The sequence below is a fragment of the Laccaria bicolor genome, genomic scaffold, assembly GCF_000143565.1.
Source record: "Laccaria bicolor S238N-H82 LACBIscaffold_22 genomic scaffold, whole genome shotgun sequence".
Classification (NCBI taxonomy): Eukaryota; Fungi; Basidiomycota; class Agaricomycetes; order Agaricales; family Hydnangiaceae; genus Laccaria; species Laccaria bicolor.
The window spans coordinates 426,683-451,732 of NW_001889893.1; the positions used below are offsets into that span (position 1 = coordinate 426,683).

General features: G+C 47.9%; 8 protein-coding genes across 8 annotated transcripts; 4 read left to right on the plus strand and 4 right to left on the minus strand.

The window, feature by feature from the left end:
• Positions 1 to 29: 29 nt before the first annotated feature.
• On the plus strand, positions 30 to 1,044 carry LACBIDRAFT_302851 (uncharacterized protein; the record flags this gene model as incomplete). The annotated part of the gene is made up of 2 exons (XM_001883629.1): positions 30 to 704; positions 805 to 1,044. 2 exons carry the CDS (start codon positions 30 to 32, stop codon positions 1,042 to 1,044), a joined length of 915 nt encoding a protein of 304 aa, XP_001883664.1.
• A 5,144-nt stretch (positions 1,045 to 6,188) lies between these two features.
• LACBIDRAFT_302853 (uncharacterized protein) lies at positions 6,189 to 8,860 on the minus strand (the record flags this gene model as incomplete). Its single annotated transcript, XM_001883753.1, has 11 exons — positions 6,189 to 6,409; positions 6,465 to 6,716; positions 6,771 to 6,897; positions 6,956 to 7,235; positions 7,288 to 7,482; positions 7,539 to 7,940; positions 7,990 to 8,237; positions 8,290 to 8,377; positions 8,425 to 8,501; positions 8,557 to 8,658; positions 8,714 to 8,860. 11 exons carry the CDS (start codon positions 8,858 to 8,860, stop codon positions 6,189 to 6,191), a joined length of 2,139 nt encoding a protein of 712 aa, XP_001883788.1.
• A 268-nt stretch (positions 8,861 to 9,128) lies between these two features.
• LACBIDRAFT_302854 (uncharacterized protein) lies at positions 9,129 to 9,705 on the plus strand (the record flags this gene model as incomplete). Its single annotated transcript, XM_001883630.1, has 3 exons — positions 9,129 to 9,409; positions 9,469 to 9,632; positions 9,671 to 9,705. The coding sequence occupies one exon, from the start codon at positions 9,129 to 9,131 to the stop codon at positions 9,282 to 9,284; it is 156 nt and encodes a 51-aa protein (XP_001883665.1). The 3' UTR covers positions 9,285 to 9,409; positions 9,469 to 9,632; positions 9,671 to 9,705.
• A 1,271-nt stretch (positions 9,706 to 10,976) lies between these two features.
• Positions 10,977 to 11,288, plus strand: LACBIDRAFT_329575 (uncharacterized protein; the record flags this gene model as incomplete). Its single annotated transcript, XM_001883631.1, has 1 exon — positions 10,977 to 11,288. One exon carries the CDS (start codon positions 10,977 to 10,979, stop codon positions 11,286 to 11,288), a length of 312 nt encoding a protein of 103 aa, XP_001883666.1.
• A 2,146-nt stretch (positions 11,289 to 13,434) lies between these two features.
• Positions 13,435 to 15,750, minus strand: LACBIDRAFT_294825 (uncharacterized protein). Its single transcript, XM_001883754.1, has 4 exons — positions 14,892 to 15,750; positions 14,644 to 14,802; positions 14,548 to 14,579; positions 13,435 to 14,486 (listed from the first exon to the last, which is right to left on the minus strand). Exons 1-4 carry the CDS (start codon positions 15,654 to 15,656, stop codon positions 13,475 to 13,477), a joined length of 1,968 nt encoding a protein of 655 aa, XP_001883789.1. The 5' UTR covers positions 15,657 to 15,750; the 3' UTR covers positions 13,435 to 13,474.
• Positions 15,751 to 15,950: 200 nt separating this feature from the next.
• On the plus strand, positions 15,951 to 17,648 carry LACBIDRAFT_294826 (argininosuccinate synthase; the record flags this gene model as incomplete). Its single annotated transcript, XM_001883632.1, has 9 exons — positions 15,951 to 15,999; positions 16,054 to 16,133; positions 16,185 to 16,244; positions 16,295 to 16,360; positions 16,408 to 16,490; positions 16,544 to 16,653; positions 16,712 to 17,343; positions 17,422 to 17,522; positions 17,576 to 17,648. 9 exons carry the CDS (start codon positions 15,951 to 15,953, stop codon positions 17,646 to 17,648), a joined length of 1,254 nt encoding a protein of 417 aa, XP_001883667.1.
• A 546-nt stretch (positions 17,649 to 18,194) lies between these two features.
• On the minus strand, positions 18,195 to 19,447 carry LACBIDRAFT_302857 (uncharacterized protein; the record flags this gene model as incomplete). The annotated part of the gene is made up of 5 exons (XM_001883755.1): positions 18,195 to 18,418; positions 18,472 to 18,543; positions 18,597 to 18,687; positions 18,744 to 18,905; positions 18,965 to 19,447. The coding sequence occupies 5 exons, from the start codon at positions 19,445 to 19,447 to the stop codon at positions 18,195 to 18,197; spliced, it is 1,032 nt and encodes a 343-aa protein (XP_001883790.1).
• A 238-nt stretch (positions 19,448 to 19,685) lies between these two features.
• On the minus strand, positions 19,686 to 24,774 carry LACBIDRAFT_185466 (uncharacterized protein). Its single transcript, XM_001883756.1, has 12 exons — positions 24,638 to 24,774; positions 21,335 to 21,887; positions 21,181 to 21,279; positions 21,068 to 21,129; positions 20,858 to 21,002; positions 20,712 to 20,803; positions 20,586 to 20,657; positions 20,362 to 20,526; positions 20,200 to 20,305; positions 19,994 to 20,144; positions 19,901 to 19,929; positions 19,686 to 19,844 (listed from the first exon to the last, which is right to left on the minus strand). The coding sequence occupies exons 1-12, from the start codon at positions 24,688 to 24,690 to the stop codon at positions 19,788 to 19,790; spliced, it is 1,584 nt and encodes a 527-aa protein (XP_001883791.1). The 5' UTR covers positions 24,691 to 24,774; the 3' UTR covers positions 19,686 to 19,787.
• Between the last annotated feature and the right edge of the window lie 276 nt (positions 24,775 to 25,050).

A 25,050-nucleotide genomic window follows, 5' to 3' on the forward strand; every position in this document is an offset into this window, starting at 1 on the left:
CGCAGAAAACTTTACGGTGGTGCCAATCCATGCTACGGCGAAAACACCTTGAAGACCTCACTAAGAGACTACACATCAGATGGCAAGCCGGCCAGCTATCTCCCCCATCACCCTACCCAGCAGCCGCTGCATGTGATGCCCTCTCTCAAGTCGTCCGTCTTCTATCAGCTCTCGAAATACTAGAACTCTTCCTAGGACCTACGAATTTCACCATTTCCTTGCAGACCGTTCACACTATCGAGCAGATAATCCAAGGCTGCCAATTCTCCCAGCTCCAATCCTGCTCCCTCGGAGCAGACTGGGGCAGAGGACTCCAATTCTACACCACCATCCTCACGTCTTTCCTATGCTCCCTCCCCAATTTACGTCACCTCATTCTATCCGATCATCATGCAGCGCTTAACCTCCCCTCCGAAGCGCTCCCTTATCTCACCACCTTCCGCGGTTCACCCGACACTGCAGCCTCTCTGCTGCCCGGACGCCCCGTCCAATGTCTTTCTCTCATCGGGCACGACTTCGACGTCAACCGGGACAACCTGCCCCGGATGACGTACACAAGTAAGCCCCTCAAGTCATTAGATCTTTCATCCATGTCGGCGCGGCCTCTCCTCCTGCGAAACGTCTCCACGCACCTCCCCACCATCAAGAGCCTGCGCGTGAACCTCGCTCTGCGACATACCCTCCATCACGCCTTCTCCGGCATAGTGAGTAACCCCCCTTCTTCATCTTCACCCCAACCCTCGAAACAATCCTATCTATAGCTAATTGAATTGCCTTTTCTTTTTTTTTCGATGGGAGTTGTAGAGTATACTCGCAGGTTTATCGGCAGTATTGTGTGCTTTCAATCAGCTGTCGGTCCTTGACCTGTCACCCACGGGGAAAGGCGGCGTAGGAAAGGCTGATTCACTGGACGAGCTCGCCCTTTGCACAGAATGGTGGGTGGCGTGCCCATCATTGCGACGAATCATCTTCCCGTTCCAATCGGAATGGGTTTTTGATGCAAATACCCCCACCCTGTGGTCCTTGGTACAAAACCAAAAATAGTATAGCAGACGGAGCTCTTCCTAGGCTTCCTTTTCCTCTGGGCTATGAACGGGATTGATTGGAGTCGGCTGGTCACCAGACTTATCCATGCCACAACTCGTGTATTTATATATCATCTTTTGCGTTATGTACTTGTAAAAAACGAAACAGAGGATCTGATACATATTGAGATAGTGATAATACATATGGGATATCTGTGCGATGGAATAAAATAAAAGACAGCGAATAATGAAGAGCGTCCTTGACCAGAGCATGCGCGAACAAAAAGGCTGGGTGGGGTTGTGTGAAGGGTATACATAATAATGAAACGACGAATTGAAAGTCCCCATGCACTGTCACTCCGTTTCGTCAATAAAGATATCCGTGTAGTGCAGAAGAATTGTTTCGATTGCCTAGAAAAAAAGCATTCATCAATCGGCGTTGTGTCGAGCAATGGAAGGTCGAACCTGGTTCTGGAATGGTGCGTCCGCTATGAAGCCACCTTGCGGTCCGTTTTGCCGAAAGAGTGTCGGGCCGAATACAATAGAAAGGTTTTGTACTGACATTGAATTTTCGGCTGCATGTTGAATTACTCTGGGGGAGAAAGGTTACCAATTACATGATTTTCAGCACCAGATGCCAGAGTGCGTACTTGTGTAGATGACCAAGGAAATATTTCAAAGTGGCGTAATTGGGATCTGGCAGTTCGTTGACGCGCTCGTGTAATCGAATGTGTCGCAGTCGATCATTTTCGATCTCTGCAATTACTCGAATCAGCAAGCAATAATCACCGAACGGACGATATGCTCACTAGCTGCCTCGATGAAACCTTGGTGCAACGAATAAGTCAACAATGGATCAGGCAGTTCTCGCAACCACATCTTGAGGACGCTAGCAACATTGTTGATATCGCCAGACCATTCCGGTGTATCCAGGTCAACCGAGTCCAAGTCTATGTCGAGATCGACTTAAGCAACGAAGCACAAAAATAAGAGTCTAGTCACGAACCTCTGTCTAGCCGCTGCTTCAGATTGGTTACCTTGCTCGTTGTTCCACTTATTCGATAGATCCCTTGCGATCGAATACCATACTTCTCAATGGCCTCGCAACACTTTTGCATGATAGGCGGCACCTCCACGTTATCGCGGATCATTTGTTCGGAAAGGTCAACACCAAAAGTTGGTCGACCCTTGTCTTGAATGCCGTTGACACCGTTGGAAGGGCGGTGGGTGTTAGGGGCAGAGGTCTTCTCCCCGAATGTTGGAAGAGGGGGTAGCTTCAAGGTGGTTAGTGCGACATTTCACGTATGCAAAGAATAGCAATGCTCACAAAACCTTCATCTTGAGGACCATCACGACGTGGTCCCTTAGGCGCCGCTCCGCCTCGAGCAAAAGCGTAGTTCTGCATGTAAGTCTTGAAGTCACCTCGATTGTCTATCAGTTCGATGGTGGCTTTCAGACCCAGGCCTTTCAAAACAAAAGTCAAGATGGGTACAAAAACAAGAGCCTAAGGTGGCACCACACCTTCTTCGTTTGCAGGGACAAGAGTTGAGCCGTCACTCAAGACAATGCTTTCAAATAGGAATGCATATCTTGTCAAATGATATTGAGTGCCAAGATCGATTTCATCGGCACACTCTTTCAGAGCCTGCGTTTGTCTGTCAGGCCAAGTGGATAATGCGCGACCCACAAAGCTTACACGAAGAATACGGGGCAACTGGAAGTTGAAATATTCTTGTCTCATCGCTTGCGTATCTGTTACGGCTTTCCGGTATTGATCAGAAGCGGTTGACATTCTTGACCTGATGTCGTCTTCCTGTCGCTGGATCTGTTTCAAAAAGAAGACCATCAGTGAAATAGCAAAACGTGGAACTCGATACTCGCATTCCCTGGGTTCTTTCCCTTCAAGAGAAGACCGCCTTTCGCCACAGCTTTTCCAATCGCACGTTTCCCACCAACACCCCCTGCCCGACCTGGGACTACGGTCTCCTTGAGAGACTCTCCTTCCTTCTGAAGCAATACTCGTTCCAACTCTTCCGAAGTTATGTCCAAACGATTCTTGCTCTTCTCAGTCAGAGACTCTGACTCCTGCAACGCACGCTCATACCGAGTTGCGAGGTCTTTAGTCTGAAGTGAACGTTATATGATAGTGATATTGGTGCATCACAGATGCTCACCTGTTTTCTGTTTTTGTCCACCTCCTTAACAAGATTCGCAAGCTCGTCGCTCATCTCATTGAGTCGCTGCGCAAACCGCAACCTATTCTCCGCCATCACCTCATGCACCCTCATTGACGACATCCAGGCAGAGACAAATGAGCTACGATATGATTAGAGAGGGGCAAGCAAGGCAATACAAAATAAAAGTTACCCTGCCTTTCCGTCATTTAACGCATACGCTTCAGATGTCGTTCGAGCCAGCTTCTGTAACGTCTTTCCATACTCCTCCTCTATCACGGCTCTCTTCTTGAAAAATACCGATGCTTCCTTCAGCGGAAGATATCAGCGAGGATGCGCGATCTCCTGAACAGCTACTTACCCTACAAGAGACCATGCTCTGCTTAATTCGATCAAGGAGTAGATGTACCCCGCACTAGAACGTTTTGATCAGACAAAGTAGATATCACATGGAGAGTGTAGATAACGAACATCCAATTCGCATAATGATCGCAAAACATTCTCATCGAAGCTCGGGTCAACCAGAGAGGGCGTTTGAACGCTGTGGATGGTCGCAAGAGTGTCATGGCGTTCTGGTATCGAAGTCTGAGCATCCTGCCAGAAGTTGTTGGGCGACTTTCGTTCCGAATCTGAACTTGAGCGAGGTGGTGGCGATATCGAAGTTACGTGAAGGTTGAGAGAAGACGATTCCACGGAATCCAATGAGTGTCCTGGGTAGTGGCCTCGAGCTGCTGGCACTTCGCCTTGACCGCTGCTCTCCCAAGCGGTCGAGGATGTATATCCGTCCTCCGCCGTTGTACCATCCATGCTGCAGAGGAACTATGCGCAAAAGAAATCCAGAATACCGAGTAAGAGATCTGTGGGTATGAGCGTCAGACTCTTGCTGAGCAGCCTAGTGTAGTAATCAAGTAGTAATTACTTGTTCGCCGTAAACGGCGCCGCAACAAACCACGTGGAGCCCACCACTGGCCAGTCACTTCCTTCAAAATTCCTTTCTTCAGGGTGTTCGCGGCGTCGCCAAGAACGTTTAGAGAACAGTCAACATGCAAGCATACCCAACTGTCTCACAGAGAGGATGCTCCCGCCATGCTGACCGCGTAAAGTCGATCGATCGCAAACAAAGTTGCTTCCATTATACGTCGCATTTTATTAGAAGCGCCTGCAGGGACCCTGGGCCTCGTCGCGGCTGCGGCATACCAGTCCGTTTTCAGACAGGTAATTATACCATTAATCGCTACCTGCTTCAAGTTCACATTATTTAACCACCTCCTTGCCCGATCCTTGGCTTTTCAAGGCAAAGCGGTCCCACTGAGACTAGCAAAAATAACGTCAAATTTTCCGTCAGCCCAGCGAGGGCAAAAGGTACCGTTCCTCCGGAATATCTTCATTTGGCGCACTCTTTCGGATAAAATTATAGCGAAACCGACACAAGCGGCGTAACCGTACTACGGGATCTCTAGCGTTAGGGACAAAGCCTAAAGGCTAGTCACTCGACGACATTAAATAACGCTCATGATGCAAGCTTTCTCTTTCGCGAGGCGAAATAATTCCATCACCATGGCAAAAGGGACATATTGCGCACCCATCTCAAACACGGTGGACATGTTTGGCTAGTCCTGGTTGGGGCACGATGATTTCATATTTCGGCAGCCGCAATCACCAAAGCGGCCTTGCAACGCTTTTGTCCAACATTGCTATGGAGTTCTTTACCCTCTTTCGATGTTGCATTACGGACAATTGCGTTGGGGCAACCGCTCCGGATCCTCTGTTGCCTAGATCTTGCCTGGGAGATTGTTGAATGCGTCATACAAGCTAGAACCTGCTGGTAGCACATCGAGTTAAGTTAGATTCGAGGAGAAGCGCCAATCTCATCGGTCCGTATTAACTGATCTTAACGCAAGTCCGCAATGACGCATCTAAGGTCCATCAACTCTAGATTGTGACGTTGTGTTCACAGAGCGCCTGCCGTCCTTCTCATGGGTTGCCGACGTTCGCACGGAGAAAACTGGGTAATGGTCTGCAACGGTCTGTTGAACTACATAGCTTTGCCTAAAATTCCAATATTTGCATCTGAAAACTTGAAAACCTGAAAGAAGATCCTACCATCATCCGACGACATCACTTAATTCCTGGGTAGCGGCACTCGTCGCATTCAAGAGGACTCGTCATCCAGACTATGGATTGATCGGGTTGCATGCTGTAGCAAAATAGAATTAATCACTACCTGGAGATGACGGGAAAATCGCGTACCGCCGAGCACAAGTGTTCTTGCAATCGTGTGTCTGGTGGGAGTGTTGTTGGCTTATGCCACATCTTTCCCCATTGCAGTCAACCTATCAAGACTCTGGTAAAATGCCATCGGTGTGTTTGACGCGTAGTATCCCTACCTTTTCGCGTTTTTGCAAAACTTGGTGGGTGCAGGAGAATTCCTCGTAGAGATGAAGAGTAAAACACATCCTTGTTTGCGAGGTAGGTTGAAACCTGTTTCTGAAAACCTGAGCTTTATAGCTGCACAAGAGCTCGCTTAGAACTGATCATGAGACATGCTAGATAGGCGTGAAGCGCGTTTTCAACCAGCTGACTATTTGCCTTTTGCCTCTATCCGGAGATTGAACGCACACCAAGGGGAACGGATATTACTTCACGACAAACATATGAACACCGCAAAATTCATAGGAACGAAGCGTTGCATGCAGCTAGGGAAATAGCGGGTGAAGGTCCCGTAAGAACGATTCATGCCGATTTGAGATCTTGGAGAAGGCTCGAGAGGGAAAGTACAAGGGTATGTCAACACAAAGTAAAATGTTGATCCAGTTCGGACGTTGGGGGCTCATTCAATCTTGTGCTTCTGAATGCAGGTCCCTTCGAGAAGAACAAGCAAGTGAGCGGACTGAGTAACCGGAAAACCCAAAATTTGTGTAGTGTGAACTTCTGCGCGAATCAGCCAAAGAATTATTGAACAGGTCGCTTAACTGGTTATATATTAACTTTACTGCGCGCTGAAAACAGTACACCGCGCAAAATAGCGGGCTAAAGCCAATCTTACGCCCCTCAAATTTTCCAAGGCTTCGGTTTCCCCTCCACCTTTGAGTTTACGGGACAAAACGATCAGGTAATCGTCACCTGAGCCTTGAGATGTCCGAACGAAAATCTCATTCAGTTTTTGAAGCATAAAGGATGCGCTGGAAGACGAAAATAGCAGTGATGGACCTGACAGTATGGCGTTGAGCGGCTAAGGAAGGATGACGGAAACTTTTATTATTACCGGATTCCAAAAGCTGAACGGCGTCGCATAAAACAATTGCCCACCAAGATTTGGGGACTATGTCCTGGGAGAAAATTGCGACAATTTTGTTAGCGGCTTCTTGATACTCGTGCCGTTCAAAGAGCTCGTGTAAGTGGGCGTATTGGACAGTGAAGACCAGACGGTGCACAGAAAGACCATGCCCCTGAGGCGTTTGAAGTTTCTGAGCTGAGGGAGCTATCGCCACCGCATATTGAGAGAATATTTGAGGACCTTCAAAGTTCGACATATTAGCCGCAAAACGGAATATTTTGAGATAGCACAGACCATTAATAATGTACTCATCCAGAACGCGATCGACGACTGAGCCGAGGCCAACCCAGTCTTCAGCTGAGATGCAGTATGAGACGGCCAAACCGTAGTCCTTTTTTTGAACGAGAGTTTGGGCTGCTATCTAAATGGAGACAAGTTGGCGAACGAGCCACCGCTCAAACAAGATAAAATAAACGCACCCTGCAAACAGATCGTCTCACAGCCTCTCGCTTATGCTGGAAACAAGTTTGATTGACATCTTTAAGGACGCCGACTACGTCCCCAGCTCGGATCTTGATCTCTTCAAAATTTTGCTCCTGTAACCTCAGAGGCACACGCAGTAGGATTTCGTCTGCCCTGTCTTTTCCCACATCTCCACACGAGTACATGTACTCGACGGTGACCCTCCAAAGCGCAGGGTCAGAATGGAGATAATCCGCGTATGACAAAACATGTTCGTCTCGAGTCGAAAGATCTGCGCTGTAAACAAAGTTAGAATCGCCATCGGGTCGTGCGTACCAAGCACACACACTCTTCGTCATCCTCAGCGTCGATTAGTTGTAGGGGTGCCATGATGGACGCCAGATGGGCTGCCAGCCAGCGATCAAGTTGAGAAGCGTTGCGCAACCCTTCCGCGGGTCGTCCAGAAAAGAGAGCTGCGTGAATCATGTCTTCCAGGTTCGTTGGGTCAGGCGGCGTATCGCCTAAAACTTGACTGACGACGTCTCTGAAATAGTCCTGGTTATCACCCATCAGGACATATATATAAAAAGGGTCTCTTACGGTAGATGTTGCCTTTGCATTCGTGGGTCAACAAATATACTCCACGCCACACAAACTTCTTTCCAGTCGCCACCTAAATCTTCACAAACGCGTTTGATGACTTCAAATCGACCTTCCAAAATGCCAACAATATTACTGAGTCGATCCCACCAGTTGTCGAACTCGTCAAATCTTCTATCTTCTGGTATTTCATCCATCTCAATACGAAGCGCTTTAACCTTATCCTTCCATCTGCGGAATGAAAAAGCAAAGTCTCTCTCCGCATTGAACTCCTGCAACCGAGGTTGATTCCCAACTAAGGATTCTAGGGTTGTTGTCAAGCGTTGAAGGTCTTCTGACTCATGTCGCAAGAGCGTTCCCAAAAAGAACGCGGACGATTTTGTTAGGCCACGGAGGATGGCTCTTGTCGCGGTTAGCCGCGTTGACAGTCACGATCGACAAGAAAACGCACCGGGTTAGATAAGGCCAAAATGATTCATCCTCCCACGGCTTCTCTAAAGCGCTCAAATGATCTCCTTCCTCTGTGGAAGGTTCGATAAAGTGTATGTTGAGCCACTCCATCAACTCGTCTCCGACCGGCGCCAGATCATAGCCAGGTTCGGGTATGTATAAAACCACGAATAAGGAGAAGCACGTATATAGACTGCGATAGTGATCACTGCTAAACTGTAGGGGACCTTCAGGGCGAGGTATTGGTTGCTGCAAGATCACGCATTAAGGACAGTGATGATCGAGTAAAATGCAACATTACCGAAGCATGGACCCAGCATTCTTTTATAAAATTGACGTAGTCGATAGCGAGTTTCCTCATTAATTTCACCTGATTATCATCTTGGAGCCTGTGTATCATTTAGTCTGTATTATTATCTGAAGTTGTTGGACTAACCAGCCAACGGGATGGTTTTCAGCTGACAACAAAAGGTTATTGAATGCTGCAAAAATGATAAGTGTGTCCGTGATGAACTAGACACAACCATCAGGGCTTTATAGGACCCAAATATAAATCAAAGCGACATACAAGACGCCGCTCTGATGAGGGAACAATATCAATGCCCGAAAAGTAGATGGGCTGCTCTTCGTCTGTCCTTGACTTGGTTTCTTTTTCTTTGCTTGGTATATCCTGTGATGAATGGGGTAAGGTTTAAAATCATATCTGTGCAGCGCTGGGCACGGACTGTGTTTGCGTAGGTGATGAAAGCAGAGAAGGAGTTGTCGAGTGGCGAAAAAGAACTTGATATTGTTTGACCGGCTTTTACAAGTTGATGGAAGCGCCCAGATTCTATGAGAGGTGGAAGAAGATTCAAGTTCTCCGTGGACGACATTGTTCAATCTCAAGCTCGAATCTACTCCAACTTGAACGGAGACGTCGAACACTTGATCCTCATGACCATTGACCAACTCCAACAGGACCATTACATAAGCTGGCAGGCAGGACTTCTTGGCAACTCCCCTATCTCCGTCTAACCGACTGCGCCGGATGCTGGCAATGGAACCTTTGTGAATCTCGCGACGACCGAGATTAAGGAAAGGTGAGTAAATCAAACATCAATTTTTTTGATTTAAACTGACATGCAACTGCATGCAGCTCGAATGCAATGTAAGTATTCGTGCAAAGAAGTATGGCTTAGAGTGAGCACAAAACATGCTAGGACATTTTTGGAACAGTTCAGCATCAACAGCATTGTTTTCGGCCTCCCCTCCATTTTAAGAACTTCAGGTACATGGCACACGATTCCGGAGATTTGAACTTCGCCACAGTGAAATTTGGGAAGAAATCACAATGCGGCGCTGACCAAGCGCTGACAACTAGATGCAGAATTCTACACCTTTGCGAGATTTGTACAAAACAACCGTTTTAATAAAGAAGTGGCGTGAGTGATGCAACCCTCCGCTCCACCAGACCGTTTGTATTACTTACAGAACATTGTAGTATAATGGAGCGCTCCACGCATCGAGCGCCATGGTCGTTTGTACTAAGCGAGGCGGAGACTGGGAATTTTGTAAAGGCGTCTAGGGTTTTGCATTTAGCTGGAAAGGATTTGTGAGAATCCTATCCGCTCTAGTAGGAGACTAACACTTACGGATACTCAACAGGTAGCTTCAATTTTTCTCGACAGCTCAAGGCTCAATGGATAGGTGTCATAACAATTTCTCTGGCTAGACCTTCACGCTCCATCTCTGGGCTTCTTGTTTTTCCACACTCTTTTACAGCTAAACAATAAGAAACGACATCTCGGGTTGACGTCAAGAACGACTAGTTGTGAAAGAAGCTGACAATCTCACGTTTTCCTTTGTCACCTCTTCTTATCCTAGAATTTGACGTAGAGCCATTCACTTCAACCCTCAATATGCTGGCTCCGGCAAAACGACCAAATCATCTTGAACTTACTGTGGAACTCGTATACTCGCGCCGAGGAGAGCTTAAATCGTTGTGTTCTGGTTGTGGAGGACATTCAGAGATTTCTGGAATTCTCACGACCGCTTCGCAAACGGGCAAGAAAGATTTGCAAGGTTAGTGACCCAGATTGTCCTGAGATGCTCAAGAACTGACCGTCAGAGATCTGAAGACAAACCTTGATACATTTCGGACACCAACACACCCTGAGCGAACTCCCCGAGGCATGGTTATGCTCAATTCAAAATTGAGCTGAGCCAGTCGACCATAATCATTGACCTAGTTCAATTGTGTCAGAAGGACTTTGTATGTACTGAAGTAGATAGATGAATCCACAGATTTGATTTTCGGAACAACCGGAAATGTTACACATTGAGTGAATTCGCTCCCATGGACAGGTGACGGTGCGTACTCCCACCTCTTGGTTTATCCCTTCACATCCACTCCGCTTTTGGCTCAAAAATTGCGTGAACACGGCGCCCTACTCTCCACCTTGCTGCCCTTTTGCCCCCGGGCCCAAACACCCTCACATAATATGATCCCACACCAACAAGTTGTTTCACTTGACGGCGCCGTAGGCTCCAAAGTAGTTCAATCTACCCTGTAACCTGTAAACTCGTTTTATCGCTTCAGAAGGGTTATTAGAGGACATGAGTATGACAGAAGGCGCCTACGTATGTGGTGGTGCGTCCAATTTGCCGACACATCCCCTCATCAATTTACTAACCGCGAAAATTCCCTCTGGACAACCACAGTATCAGGATGCAAGTGGCCCATTCAAGTTGCAACCAGGAGATGTGAAAGTTTCCGTTCTGAAGCCGTTTGGAAGTCGAAGCCGTTCGTTGGTCCATCGCCCCAAATATTAACGCAGCTCACTTTGATCCGTCAGGACGATACAGTAATTGGAGTTATCCAACTCCCCGCTACGCGCGTAGCCCACTGATAATTGATCTCCATCTCCCCTAGTAGTCATATCGGGGCGTTGAGAGCGGAAAATCCGCCACCATTTGTGTTCACCCACCCTGAAATCTACGACACCCATGATGGGCGAGAGCAAACTCGACGATGTAAATCCTTCCCCTAACTCCACTCCCTACCAGCCACAACATTTCAGTGCCTCGTCGACCACCTCAGATATCAAGGCCAGCCTACGCAACATCATGTCGAGTTATCGAAGGAGGATTGGATGCGCAACCCCGATACCCATTCGCAAACGTTATAGTTTGCGCTTCAAGCTCTACATGGCAATCATCTTACTCGATCGAGATGGCCGACTCCGGTCAGGGCAACCGCAAGGCGTGGTTGGGCCGAAGAGTGGTGACGATGCCACGGGAGGCACCGATAGATCAATTTAGAAGAGATCGACAAGATGGACATCCGCCGGCCGCAGGATCTGGTACTCTACTTTGCCGCAGATACCGAAAGTTTTGGGCTTATTGTGGAACTTACAGGATCCTGTCAATGGTGCCGGTGAACCACCTTGCCCAACAAGTCCACATCTGGGTTCCGCAGGAGTGCGGGGATGGAATACAAGTTTCAGAGCCGCGATGGTAGTCGATTACGGAGCATTCCTTACTCAGTGCTGAACCTCAATTGAGGGCGTAAGTTCTCCTTACATCGTACCCACAAAAGTCACATAGTCATACCACATCCCCAGGATTTTGCTTTGCCAGTCCAAGCTCGAGAACTTCCACGCGCTTCTCGAGCTTGAACTGGCTCGAAATTGAAGTATGACGCCTTCGTTCTCGGATGAACGACTGTCTTGACTCCTCATTTGAATAATTCACTCCAAATCCTGGCCAAGTCAAGCGCGGACGCTCTTCAACTGTCGAGACCATGTGTTACGAAGGTTTGAATTTTCGCTCCATGCAGCGCACAGGGTCGTATCAATGTCGTCTTCCATCAAAAAGCCACGAAGTTGAATCTTGAGGCTACAGGCTTTTGGAACCCAGGTTCTTCAAGCTTCATCAGTGGTGGTCACGGTGCGGCGTGCTGGTGTGTTGTTCTGTGTTGTTGTTTTATTTTGCTTAAAGAAGCTCCTTTCTGAACTATTTCTTGTTGCGGACGAGACGGCCGAGATTAGCAGGGCTTTGGGCCGTGATTGGGTCTTACTACTGGGTCAGCAGGCACAATGGTGGTTTTCCTTGGGTTTTCCCGGCCTATGGCTGAGCTCCCGCAACCCAGTGGCTGCAGCTCCTTGAGACCCAGCACTGAAATCACGTAAGCACAAGGCCACTTTCCGCCTTGCCTCCGCTTCTTCACAAATTATGCCTCCATCCTAAATGCTATTTTTCTTTCGGCCATACGCTTCGAAGAGGTTTAGTTCAACCATTAGCTGGGCACTTATTTTTTCGGTGAAGAAGGGGTGAAACGATCTTGTCAGAAGAGGTCACTCGCTCTGAGTCTCCGACTCCACATCGATTTAGTAACCACTCAACTTTGTTCTGCCGTCAAACAATCCCAGCATCGAGGCGCAAGTCTCCCCTTTCAAAGGGGCACATGTGTGTATAATGCAAGACAACCATTGCCACTTAATTTCAACCTCTAACACACTGGTTTGTAGGTTGTCATAGCCAACAATCAGAGTACACGAAAACCGCTTCAGGATGAGGAGCGGTACCCTTGGAGGTCGAAGTCGACGTCTATCTGTCGTCATTCTACATTTGCGCAGCGCCTTCCTCCATACTACGACACACCTTGAAAAGGATTCGGTAAACCAAACTTTCCGAAGCTTGGCTACGTAGCCTAGTACATGCGCAGACCACCAACATACCACCGGTTATCGATTTGCTTCTCCCCTGATAGTCGCATTGTGGCGTTGAGGCCGGAGAGGTGCATCCGTCTATTCATCTCAATCCACATCACTAAGAGATGTAAATCCCTCCAACTATACTCACTTGAATTGCCGGCCAGGACCAGATCGCCTCGAGTTTCAGCCCAAGCGATATTGGTTGGACGCTGTTGAGTGCGCCCGACATCAAGGAACCACACCACAATGCGATGCTCCGCATAGGTAAATACGAACAAGCATCTTCAACCACGAGTCGTACGCGTTTTCGTACCGAAAGCAGCGGACGTACCGAAGCTCAATCCAGCGCTATCTGCTGTCCAGCGTAAGCTTCCTTGGCCTTCCAATAAGTCGCCTCATCATACCGCATTTTCAGGCTTAACTTCTCCAGTTCAAGCTCGAGGACTCCATGCATCTAGTTCTTGAACTTGAAAATAAAATGTCAATTTTCGTTCCCAAACGGGACAACCGCCTTGATTCAGATTAGCTCCGCATTCTGGGTTCATTAAACCCGTTCCAAGTGTGGACGTTTTTGTGGTGAGACTCACAAAATCTATGGAGTTTGGAGCTTATTAAGGTCGAAAGTTTCCTCGCAATTGTGGAGATGTCAGTCGTCCTCATTTTAACATAAAGACGCGGATTGGAGGGTTTGGATAAATAAAACTACCTTATCAAGACTGTTCTACTTGCAAGTTGCACGTTCATCCAACAAATGATCTGCAATATCCTTATCAAGAAACAAAAGCCTATCGTCTAATCCGTGTCATTATCTACATCCTCCATCTCATCGTTATCCAACCATGCATCGGTGTCCGTCGTGTTATAATCCTCTACACTAGCTCGTCTTACCAATCTTCGAGCATCGAAAAAACCAGCGAAATCACGTCGAGGAGTAATTCGCCATCTCTCCGGGAGCGCCTTGATCTCATCCAGCATCCCAAGCGTGAACTCCTCTCCGTCCAAATCATCCGCGGGAAGGGTAATGTTCCAACCCAAATAAATCCGATGCAACCCCATCCCGCCTCGAGTCCCATATCCGGCTTGGTTGTCCTCTGCGTCCCGGTAAAGATGATCCAGTGAATGCAGGAATAAAATTATCCCCATGGAGTGAGCATATACGATGTCATAGTTCTGGAGCATGTCCCAAGAGCAACCACGTCTGAGAAGTTTGAGAGTTGCGACAGGATCCTCATCTTGGAAGTCCCAATCGTCGGGGTCGATATCCACACTGGGGGGTTCCCATTGTGGAGTCACATATTCCGGAGCGTTTGAGTCGTCATCACTCTCTTCCTCTTCCTCCCCATCTTCATAGTCCTCTTCATCGTCATCGTCATCGCTGTCACTCATAGCTGCAACCCGAAATCCTCGGTGGTGAAATCTATCTACCTCCGGCCAATCCGAATCGTCCACATCCTCAAACTCGTCAGAATCTTCAGACGACTCCTCGTCCTCGTCGCTGGGCGGAAAGATTCCTTTCCACGGATCATCTTCCCCAGTTCCTGACGGGCTGATCGGCCTGGGAACCGCCAAAGAAGGCTTATCTTTTATCAAAGCAGCAGCGACAGCTTTGACCATGAACACCGGAACAGGTCTCCGTTTAACAACGGCTCTACAGCAGGGGCAAGACTTGGACCGCATCATGATATATTGAGGGTCGGTCAGGTCGTCTTCATCAATATACATTTCATCAATCGCAGATGAAGGGGCAGTTCGAAACCACTCTTGAAGACATAGGAGGCATAGGATGTGGCCGCAAGGCGCTAGTCTGCGTATAAAAATACTTAGATACATTCTCTTTGATCTGATTATGATAAGGCGATACGCACGCAAAAGGTTTGTGAGGAAGGTCCATGCATATCTGACATTGAATTGAATTTTCGATTGTCGAGATTAACTTAAATGGGTGGCGTCATCAGACACACGCTTAAAATAAATTTAGCTGGATATACCTCTTCGGATTTGCGGGATTTCGCCTTGACGGTGCATATCTCGAGGTCTCTTTCTTTGATTGCCTGTGAAACGATGATGATACTGAGCTGGGCAGCGATGTTATCGGTAGAGAGGTTGGCACACCAGAGCCCCTGCGCTAACTTCGGCTTTGAGCTCATTGATTTGCTGAGGGAGGACGGATGAGAGACTGCCGTGTACGGTGGGATACTGGATCGCTCACCTTTGCTTGCTTCTTTGCAGTCTTCTTTGTATCGACCAAACTCTTCCTAAGCGCATCAAGCTCCTTTCGCATTCGATCAAATTCAGCAATGGCCAACGGGCCAGAGTATTGTTTCTCAACGGTTGGCCGGACTTGATCCTTTTCAGATAGTTCGGGGGGCTGGTAAACAGGTCGTCGTTGATAATGGTATGGAAGCTGCGGATGTTCGATGCTGATAACAGTTTTGTCTTTCTCTTTCTCCTTCTCTTTCCTCGAACGATGCATTGCAGTAGAGCCAGAAGAGTGTGTTGTAGTCGCATGTGGAACTAAAGTAGAGGACGAAGATGGAGTGGTTGCCTGGGTGGATCCCCAAGCAATTGAAGACGCCCGGACTTCGCGCTGGTCACTGCGCTGTATTCCACTGAATCCCAAGTGATCAGCGGCATTAGAAATATTGCTCGATGATTTCTTTCTTTTGAGGGAATGACGTAGAGGGTCAAAGGTCGCATTTGCAGAGTTAATTGAAAACCCTTGGCCCACGTTCGGTGGGACGGCGCTCGAAGTGGATTTGCTGGGTGCAGCCACTGGAGCCGTCAGATTTTGGCTTTGCCTCATGATTGAGGCATCATGGGAGCGAGAATGCCTAGAGTTGCTATTGGATGGGAGGTGTATAGGACCACGATCCAAGGGATGAGTATACACGGGCTTCCTCGTGGAATCTCTTGGAGGGTTGTTCTCGATTCTAGACGTCGATTCGAGTGCTCGGTGAGTGTGTGGTCGATTCATAGTTTCGATAGTTCCTCAGAGGAGCTTTGACTTTCTGCTCATTGACGGCACCGTCTTGAAAGAACAATGGTGAGCTTGCAGGAATTGCACCGTGCTGGTGGTGCTAAGCACAAGTCACGCCAGTGCTGATGTGATTTAACAATGTGCTGGAACAGATAAGATAAGATGGCACCACGGGATCATTTGAGTTTTTCTCTTGAAGCGAATTACCGCCGATATCTCTCTTGACTCCCTTCTTTGTTCCTTCAAACGAGCACTTGATCAGCGAAATCTCCATATTCCTCTGAAAAAATCATGTCCGAAAAATTGGGCCGTGTCTTGCTCGCCTACTCTGGTGGCTTGGGTCAGTGCAGTCATCTCCAATGTCCACCCGATCTACTTAAGGAATGATCTATAGACACGTCTTGCATCCTGGCCTGGCTGATTGAACAAGGGTATGAAGTCTACGCATTCATGGCCGATGTTGGACAGGAAGAGGTGTGATATTTACTTTCGTCTATGATCTTCACCGATTGATCATGTATTTAGGACTTCGCGGCGGCAGAGAAAAAAGCGCTTGCGGTTGGTGCAAAGAAGTTCTTTTTGGCGGTGAGAATTCTCGACGTTCTCTACATTATTCGTTCAATATCTTCTCTCAGGATCTCAAACGCGAATTTGTGACTGAGCTTATCTACCCTGCTGTCCAAGCCAACGCCATCTATGAGGTTTTTCCCTCGTCTAACTCCATAATTCAAGTTTTAATTTATTTTAGAATGTCTACCTTCTAGGTACATCTCTAGCCCGACCCGTTATTGCTCGCGGCATGATCGCCATCGCCGATCAGGAAGGTTGCGAGTGAGTCCTCACGATCGAATCCCAAAAGCGTATCTCAATCCTCTCGACACCAGCTTCGTTTCTCATGGTTGCACAGGAAAAGGAAACGATCAGGTCCGGTTTGAGCTTGCCTTCTATGGCTTGAAGCCCGACATCAAAGTTGTCGCTCCCTGGCGAATTCCTGGTATGATTTATGTTCCTCTCAAGCGATACATCACTGATTCGCCCTTCAACAACAACAGCATTCTACGACCGCTTCCCCGGTCGTCAAGCCCTGCTAGCCTACGCCGAGAAAAAGGGTATTCCCGTCGTCCAAACTGCGTCCAAGCCCTGGTCAACCGACGAGAACCTCTTCCATATCTCCTACGAAGCCGGGATACTTGAAGACCCAGACATCACTCCCCCAACTGACATGTGGAAGCTAACGACTGCCCCTGAAGATGCGCCTCAGGAACCTCAGCGCATCGCCATCGAGTTCAAGGCAGGGCTCCCCGTCAAGGTCACCGTACCCGCCGACGCCAAGGAATATACCGACGCCGTGGAGATCTTCCTCGCCCTCAACGCCTTGGGCAGAAAACATGGTATTGGAAGGATCGACATCGTCGAGAATCGCTTCATCGGCGTCAAGTCCCGAGGATGCTATGAGTCTCCCGGCGCTACCATCTTACGCGCGGCCCACGTTGACTTGGAGGGTCTTACACTCGACAGGAACGTCCGTGCGCTAAGGGACCAGTTCACAACGATTGAGTTCAGCAGGATCTTGTACAACGGCCACTTCTTCACACCAGAGAGGGAGTTTGTCACCAGCTCGATCCCCGCGAGCCAGAGGACCGTCAATGGGTTGGTCAAATTGAAGTTGTATAAAGGCAATGTCGTTATCGAAGGACGCTCCAGCTCCGAGGCACGTTCCTCTTCTTTGTGTTTTATGCTTCAATGCTGATCTTCGTGATAGGGTCTTTACGACGAACACGAGTCGTCTATGGATGAGTTGGGCGGCTTTGAGCCCACCGATACCTCTGGGTTCATCCAAATTGAGTCTATCAGAATCAAAAAGTCAGTCGTCCTCGCTGTACTGTTCCATGTTCCTCGCTAACACTCTTGTACAGATGGGCACAGGCCAACATCCGCAAAGGTCAGGCTGGTGTAACGCCCAAGGACGTGTACGGGAGCCGTGTTTGATCTAGTGAACGTGTATCAACCTGGAAGGAGATATCATCAATGAATCGATGTACAAATAGCAATCTTTGCACAATTCATGCAGCCTGTTGCCGTCTTGGTCTGTCTAAATTCGTAGCACAGATGGCGGCATACGCAATGTTGTCTGATGACTGTGGAGGAGCATACACCAAAGGCTCAATGATAACCAAATGTCGTGGCCGGTGAGAGCTGGGTAAAGGTGAACCTATCATTAAGCCATCGTCTCCATACCATGTGACGCCCAAAATGAGCTATACAAATAGTCGTCTAGGTAAAAAGCAAGTTGCCAGCATGCCCTCCCTCCCTGAGAAAACCAAGTCGCATTTAGCGCTGATCTATTGGACCTGTTGGGCTTCACGTTATGTGATATTGCTGCTGGTCACAGCCGAGCCAAGGTGGAAGCAGTGCACATTAACCATGCTTTACTGGGCAGCGATTTTCCCGGTAGTGATGGTTCGACGACGCAACCGTGCGCGGCCTATATTTGTGACAACTCTCAGAGTCGCAAGCCAATCCATGCAGATTGGACTATTTCACGTATGGCTTCAGGACCTGTCTGGAGACTACGGTTTCGACCGCGCTCGAGAAAACGGATGGTGGTATAACACCCTCGTCATTGCCCGGAGAGATAATGTATCCTCTCCTTGTGCGATAAAACTCGATGCCTAGAGCGAAGGCTTGTCTAATATCGACAGCAATCGTAACAAATCTGATTGGAACTGCATTCACCCGGTTGTACCACCTCTGGGGACCTATCAACACATTAGTTAGCCAATGTCAGACTTGGATGTTATGGTAGATTTACGAGAGGATTTGACGCTTGACGTTGCAGAAAGACGGATGAGGCCTGCGTGAGCTGGAGGTATACCTTGTTTTTCTAAGATAGCAAACCTGAGGAAACAAAAATTTAAGATGCGATACTCTACTCACTGATCTTCTCCCACTGATCAAACCCCGTTCTGAAGTACACCTCTGTCAAAGTCGTATCAGGAAATAACCTTTTCCTATCAACATAAACACCCTGATTTACGGACATATTAGCATGAGATACGTCAGCAAGGACGTTGTGTTGCATACTGGGATGTCATGACCTTCCTTCGCCCTCACCCACCACACCTCTACGTCGGAAACAGAGAAATAATCTCGCTCCTTCTTGACTTCAAATCGCTGAGGAGGGTCATTTATCGCGTGCTCCAGAAACGTTTCCTCAGTATGACGATTGAGCGTGGAGAAATGCAACTGCGATCATCAACCGTCATGAACTTCGCTTTTTCAAAAGCCCAACAAAAATCACGTACAGCGTCTTGGAGCCGCATAAAACCGTCCGGACGAATCGGAAACCCAAGATGTCTTGCGCCATGACGCAACAGCCATCCAGCATTCTTGCCAAATTGGATCATGGGCAGAGTCGGACGCGAGTAAACCTGTTTCTTCTTCTTCTTTTTATAAGGCTTTCGGATGGGACCTTTGCGTATAATGGGCCGTTCGTTCAATGGACGAACTTTCGCTGACAGACGGGGTCCCTCTCGTGTACGACTTGAGCTCGGCAGACGACTTCCATTCCTCAGACGACCGTTGCTCTGGGGGCTCATTTCCGGTGGGGGTGGATTGACAATCGGCGGGACCTTGAATAAGGGAGGCCTCTGGTGCGGTGGTAGGTCGCGTGATGTCATTAGTGTAGGTGCGCTCGCCATAGTATATGCACGTCGTGGAGCGTGCTTGACTGCAAATTGTAAATGCTTGACCGTAAGATGTGAGAGCAGTTGGCACGCTCGGAACATAGGGCCAACGCTTGGTTAAAGCCAACAGAAACCGCCACTGGAATTCCGAGGTCTTATAGAGCAAGGGAAACCGTGGCAACGAGAGGCATGGAGAGAGTTGTAGTCCCGTCTTGCCAGGAGGGGAACACTCGCGCGGAGTGAAGAGCTTGACGGTGACAAGAACAGAGCGAAAATCTACCCAGCGAAATTTCTACCATCATGTGATGTCTTTGTTTGGTCCATACGCGTACACAACGAAGAACAGACATATCCATTCCAATATACCAGACATGTCCAATAAGATATACATAAATGTATAATATATAGAGATGGCTAAAAAGTCCTTCATTAAATGCAGCATTCAATATTCTGCCAACTCTTTCAACTTCAAAAAGTCCGGTGTACCCAAGCCCGTAACCTAACGAAGAGGTCAACCAGCGTTCTAAACACGTTAAAGAAGCACTAGAAACTTACAGGGTCCCATCCCTTTCCAGCGGAGAAACCTACTCATTTCTTTTAGTTCAACCCTGTACCAAAAAAAAAATCAGAGGGAAACGAAAGACTGACCCGTTGTCCCACAACCAGGATTCCGCCCAGCCACAATATCGTTAAATCCTGTCGACCATTGAGAATAGAGGAGAGGATTGATAAACCCTAAAGAGCGTTTCCCCAGTGATAAACGATAGTCGTTCAACAAGGTGAACACGCTTGCGACAGTCTACATCGGTCGGTCTAAACAACGTGCACACGGGCAAGAATTATAGAGAACCCACAGGACAGCTGGCGCTCGTTCCTCCAATGGATTGCACCTTACCTCCTACGACGACCTGGAAGCCGCTGGCTTGCGCCGCAACATCTGGGTAGGCTCGACCACTTCGACTAGTGAAAAGCACTATATTTAAGTCCCGAGTTTTTGATCAGAAGAACAGACGTACTTGAATAACCCCTCATGATCCCCATTCAAACTATAGAGGTAGCCGTCTACAGCCCCCTTTTGATAGGAAGGTTGCGGAAAGTATCTTGAAAATCCACCACCGGAAAAGTTGACCGCTACCTCTGGAATTGAGATGGTACCGCCCACGGTGGTGACAAAAGGGCATCTGAACGGTAAAATGCATTCGTTGTGTGTCGGGCCTCAAGATGTCACCACACGACTCACGAAGCAGGGAAACTGGGTTGGAAAAGTGTTGTGTCGGTTCCGTCGTTAGTTTTACAGTCACCACCGCCAACACTGTCGGTGTGTATCTTTAACGGACATGCACAAGCGAAAGGCAGGGCCACCCACCCGTAATCACCGCTAGAGAATAATACCGTCGTTCCCCTTGCGCCGAGAATCGCCAAGCGTTTACAAACAGTTTCGGCATACTCTTTGGGGACCTAGAATTCCATTCGTCTCGGTGTTTTGAGAGAATTACATTAAATTCTACGCACTGTTTGCTCGTTATCCCCGTAAGAGGTAGAAATGACCTGGGGAATAGTGTCCTGAGTCAAGATAAAATCGAGCCAGTCGAGGTACGGCTCATTGGTATTTGTTGGTGTAAAGGAGTCAGGTTTAATGGGAGGCGATCCTCCAGTACTGTTGACAGATAATTACAATGACATCAACGTTATAATGATAAATCAAGGTTGTGAAGAGCGTACCTGTAGTAGGTATTCGCGGTTGGAAACGTCATGGCCGTGGTATATTGAATATCGAGGTTTGCCTTGTGCGCAACGTGGTAAACTTAGGAGTAGAAGGGCGATACCCGACATACCTCAATGCCAGGTTTGTCCTGATCATCGCCCCCGTTATTGACTTGCACAGTCACAAAGCTTGAGCCTTTGGCTTCAGGTCGGAATTGATCAAAGAACGTCTAATCATGAGCCACAATTTCAGATACTTCCCTTGCTTGAACGCGCAATGCTTACTCCTAAATCAGAGTATGAGGCGAACTCGTTAAGGTATCCCGCAATCCCAATCTTGTTTTTGTCAGTAAACACAGGCTTGTAATCCTTAGTTTTGTACAGAGCCCTCAGGCAAGCAGGTGTGATCCTCGTTTCACAACTCCTTGGAAGAGCACCAATAGGATCTGAAAGGAGTACGGCCGGGTCCCCAACGAGAGCATCGATTTCTGGCTGCAAGAAGTTGGTTGCGCGCATGCTTTGGAGAGTGCTGAAATAGGTTGTAGGGGCGACAACATCAATGTGTCGATGGAGCTCGCGGGGCAAGGAGTAAGCCAAGGTCCGCACAACGCGTTGGCCTGAAGCCGAATTATGGAATATGTGGTACTTGGCTCCCAGCATTCGTTCAGCCTCGGCAACGGAAAGACGGAGTGTCACCCATTCGCCACCCACACCGACGCGTCCAACGCTTGTGCGATTGATGGTATGAAATGAGAGCCAGGATTCAACAGCCTCGACAGAAGATGAATGAGGTGTCATAAAATCCGCTACTTCTGCTTTGGACAGGTGTTGTGCATATCTAGGAGCGTCAGCCACCACAAAAGATTAAGAATAGAGTCGGAAGAACCACACCTATCATGCGATGGGTCACTGATCTCCATTAGATCAGCAATGAGTTGGTCCATCCCTGTGGGCTTGAGACCAATACGCAAGTCAAAGATATAGTCCTGTGGTGCGAAAGTTTCGAAAGACCATCCTTGAGGAACGTCTACCCAGGAGTGCTTTTCAACGAGGTCATCCCAACGCCGATTGATGAATTCTAGGGGTTTGGAGTCGACGAAAACAGGAAACGAGTGTAGGAGACCGAGGACGACGGCTGACGACCACCACATTGTGCCGGGTAGAAGCTGGTGGTAGAAAACGAAGAGGGGGTTTAAAAGGATTTCAAAATGTCCGGGCACGCATCCCTGACCCGTTGAAGCCCCGCATCTTGCCCATTAAGGTGCTGTCATTTCTTTATTCGGCTCGGTTCCATGGTAAATATATGGTTGTGCCAAGGTTCTGTCCACGGCTCTCCTCGGTTCTGGTTCAAACAAAGGGAGTGACGTTCTTTGATATACCACATGATAGTGGGATGCTAAAGGATGCTAATAGTTGGAGAACGCAACAGTCGGAAAAGAAGAGCATGATGAAGAAATTTTGTCCACATGGGTGATATTTTCGTTGAAGATGGCCTAAAATAGATGATCCAGCAGAAGACGAGTTCAAGGAGGCTCGAGATGCCTCGCAATGAAGACTAAGTATGATTGTGTGGGACTTGGTGTGGGACGTTCAAACTTTGAGCTATACATAAGACTCCGTCCACGTGACATGATCGCGTGTCGTTGGCCTCACTCCTCGTATCTCTTGCAGGTAGTTTTAGCACAGTCCCTCTTCCTTCTTCATTGATATCACAGCATGCCTACAGAACATGCAGCTGCTCGAAGACAATGATTGTGTGACTGTCGACGAACCAAGCAAATCACGTGATCTACTTACAGAAGTTGGGCGTTAACCTAAGTACTTATAACACCTCAAACAAGGAACAATCAGGCAGTGAAGCGAAGCGTTGGACAGATTCCCTGACAAATTTATCATTTTTGCACCTTGTATGTAATTAGGTCAGATAAATGGGACAATTTTTATTTTGACAGTATATTTGCCAATTGTTCAAGGGGCTGACACAATAAAAACAATTAATATGATTATTGTTTAAATTTGTCCACAACTCTGTTCCCTAGGCGAAGCTTTTGTTAAAAATTAAAGTTTTGCCTCATGCCGAAGAGACAAACTGAATTGTTCCTGAAATCCGTTCCATTTACAAATTTTAATTCTTAACAGCCTTTTGTCCTGTGGATGTACCTTACAACACATTTAAAAAATAGTAACAACAATTTTTTTACATTTGGACGTCACCTTCACACAATAGGCAAACACACTGTCAAAATAAAAAAATTCCCATAGGTCTGTTTTAATTACATAACAGGTGCAAAAATGATTAATTTGTCCTAGAATCTGTCAAAGACTTTGCTTAACTGCCTGATCATCCCTTGTTTAAGGTGTAAGTAGCCCATTCACGCATGATGTGATTAGTTGATTTTGAACAACTTGTTCAACAACGAGTGTTCAGTGCGGCGAAGTTGCGCAAACAAAACCGTTCTGACATCAGGCATCTAGGTGTTGTACCTAAACCCGTAACCTATCAAAGGAATCAGGACCGATCCACATATGATGCAAACGAAGGCAAAACAAAAACTTACAGGGTTCCATCCCACACCTGTCGTAAACCCTGGTTCAATTTTGGTTCAAGACGTCGTTAGAGTGGGAAATAATGACTGAACATCAATTCCGCAACCTGAATTAGATCCCGAGATGTTATCGTTGAAGCCCGTCGACCCGATAGAGTCGAGGAGGGGGTTGATAAATCCTAGAGATGCGTTACTCTCTGATAAACGAAAGTCGTTTAGCAGTGAGAAGATCCCCGCAACGACCTACATTGAGTTTAGTCACGCAATTCATATGGGCACGAAGATGAATTATAGAAAACGCACAGGACAACTAGCACTCGTTCCTCTACTGGATTCAAGCACGCCGCTCACAACGACCTGGAAGCCGTCAGCTTGTGCTGAGACACGACCATTTGGGCTAGTGAAAGAGTGAGCTCATTTTGAGTCCAAATCAAAGGAACGCACATACTTGATCAACCCTTTATGCTTCCTCTAAACGGGTAAGGAACCCATCCACAGCCACCTTCTGATATCTAGGTTGTATCTCGAAAATCCTCCACCAGTAAAGTTGACCCCTACCTCCGAAATTCTAAAGGTGCCGCCAACAGTGGTGACGAATTGCTGTTTGGCAGCCCCTAAAAGGGACACCAACAAGATCTTCTGCCAAGTACTTGAGGGGCTGCAAGAAATGGGTTGCACGCATACTGTGGGAAGTGACAAAATACGTTGTGGGAGCGACGACATCGATGTGTTGATGGAGCTCGCGAGGCAAGGAGTAAGTCAGAGTCCGAATAATGCGTTGGCGCGAAGCTGGGTTATGATAGATGCTGTACTTGGCTCCTAGCATGCGGCAACGGAGATGCGCAGCGTCACCCTTCGTTACCCCCACCGACGCGTTCAATGGTCAATGGTCGTGCGATTTTATGGAATGCGAGCCAGGACTCGACGGCCTCCGCGGAAGATGGGTGAGGTGCCAGCTTGCAACTTCTGTTCTGGGTAGGTGCTGTGGATATCTGGGAGGTATCAGCCGCTGAAAAAGTGGCCATGGTGTTGTAGAATATACCTAACATGGTCCGGGTCACTGATCTCCATTGAATGGGCAATAAAATCGTCCATCCCTGTGGGCTTGAGACCGATCCGCAAGTCAAAGATATAATCCTGTGGTGCGGGCGCTTCAAAATCCCATCCTTGAGGGACATCTACCCACGAGAGTTTCTCTACGGAGTCGTCCCAGGACTGGACAACGTCTTGAGGGTTGGATTAGCGAGGGCAGTGCACGAATGCAGGAGAAGGGCTGCAAGCCACAACATCATGGTAGCAGAGATTTCCAGAGGTCCTGGAAGACATGTGAGGAAGTGAAGATAAGATTTGTCCACGTGGACCCCACTCCGAGTCAATAGTCCTCCTTTTCGTCCTCGTCCAACGACACATCAACTAATCATCAACATAAAACGCCAGCTTAGTTCTTAGCTGAAC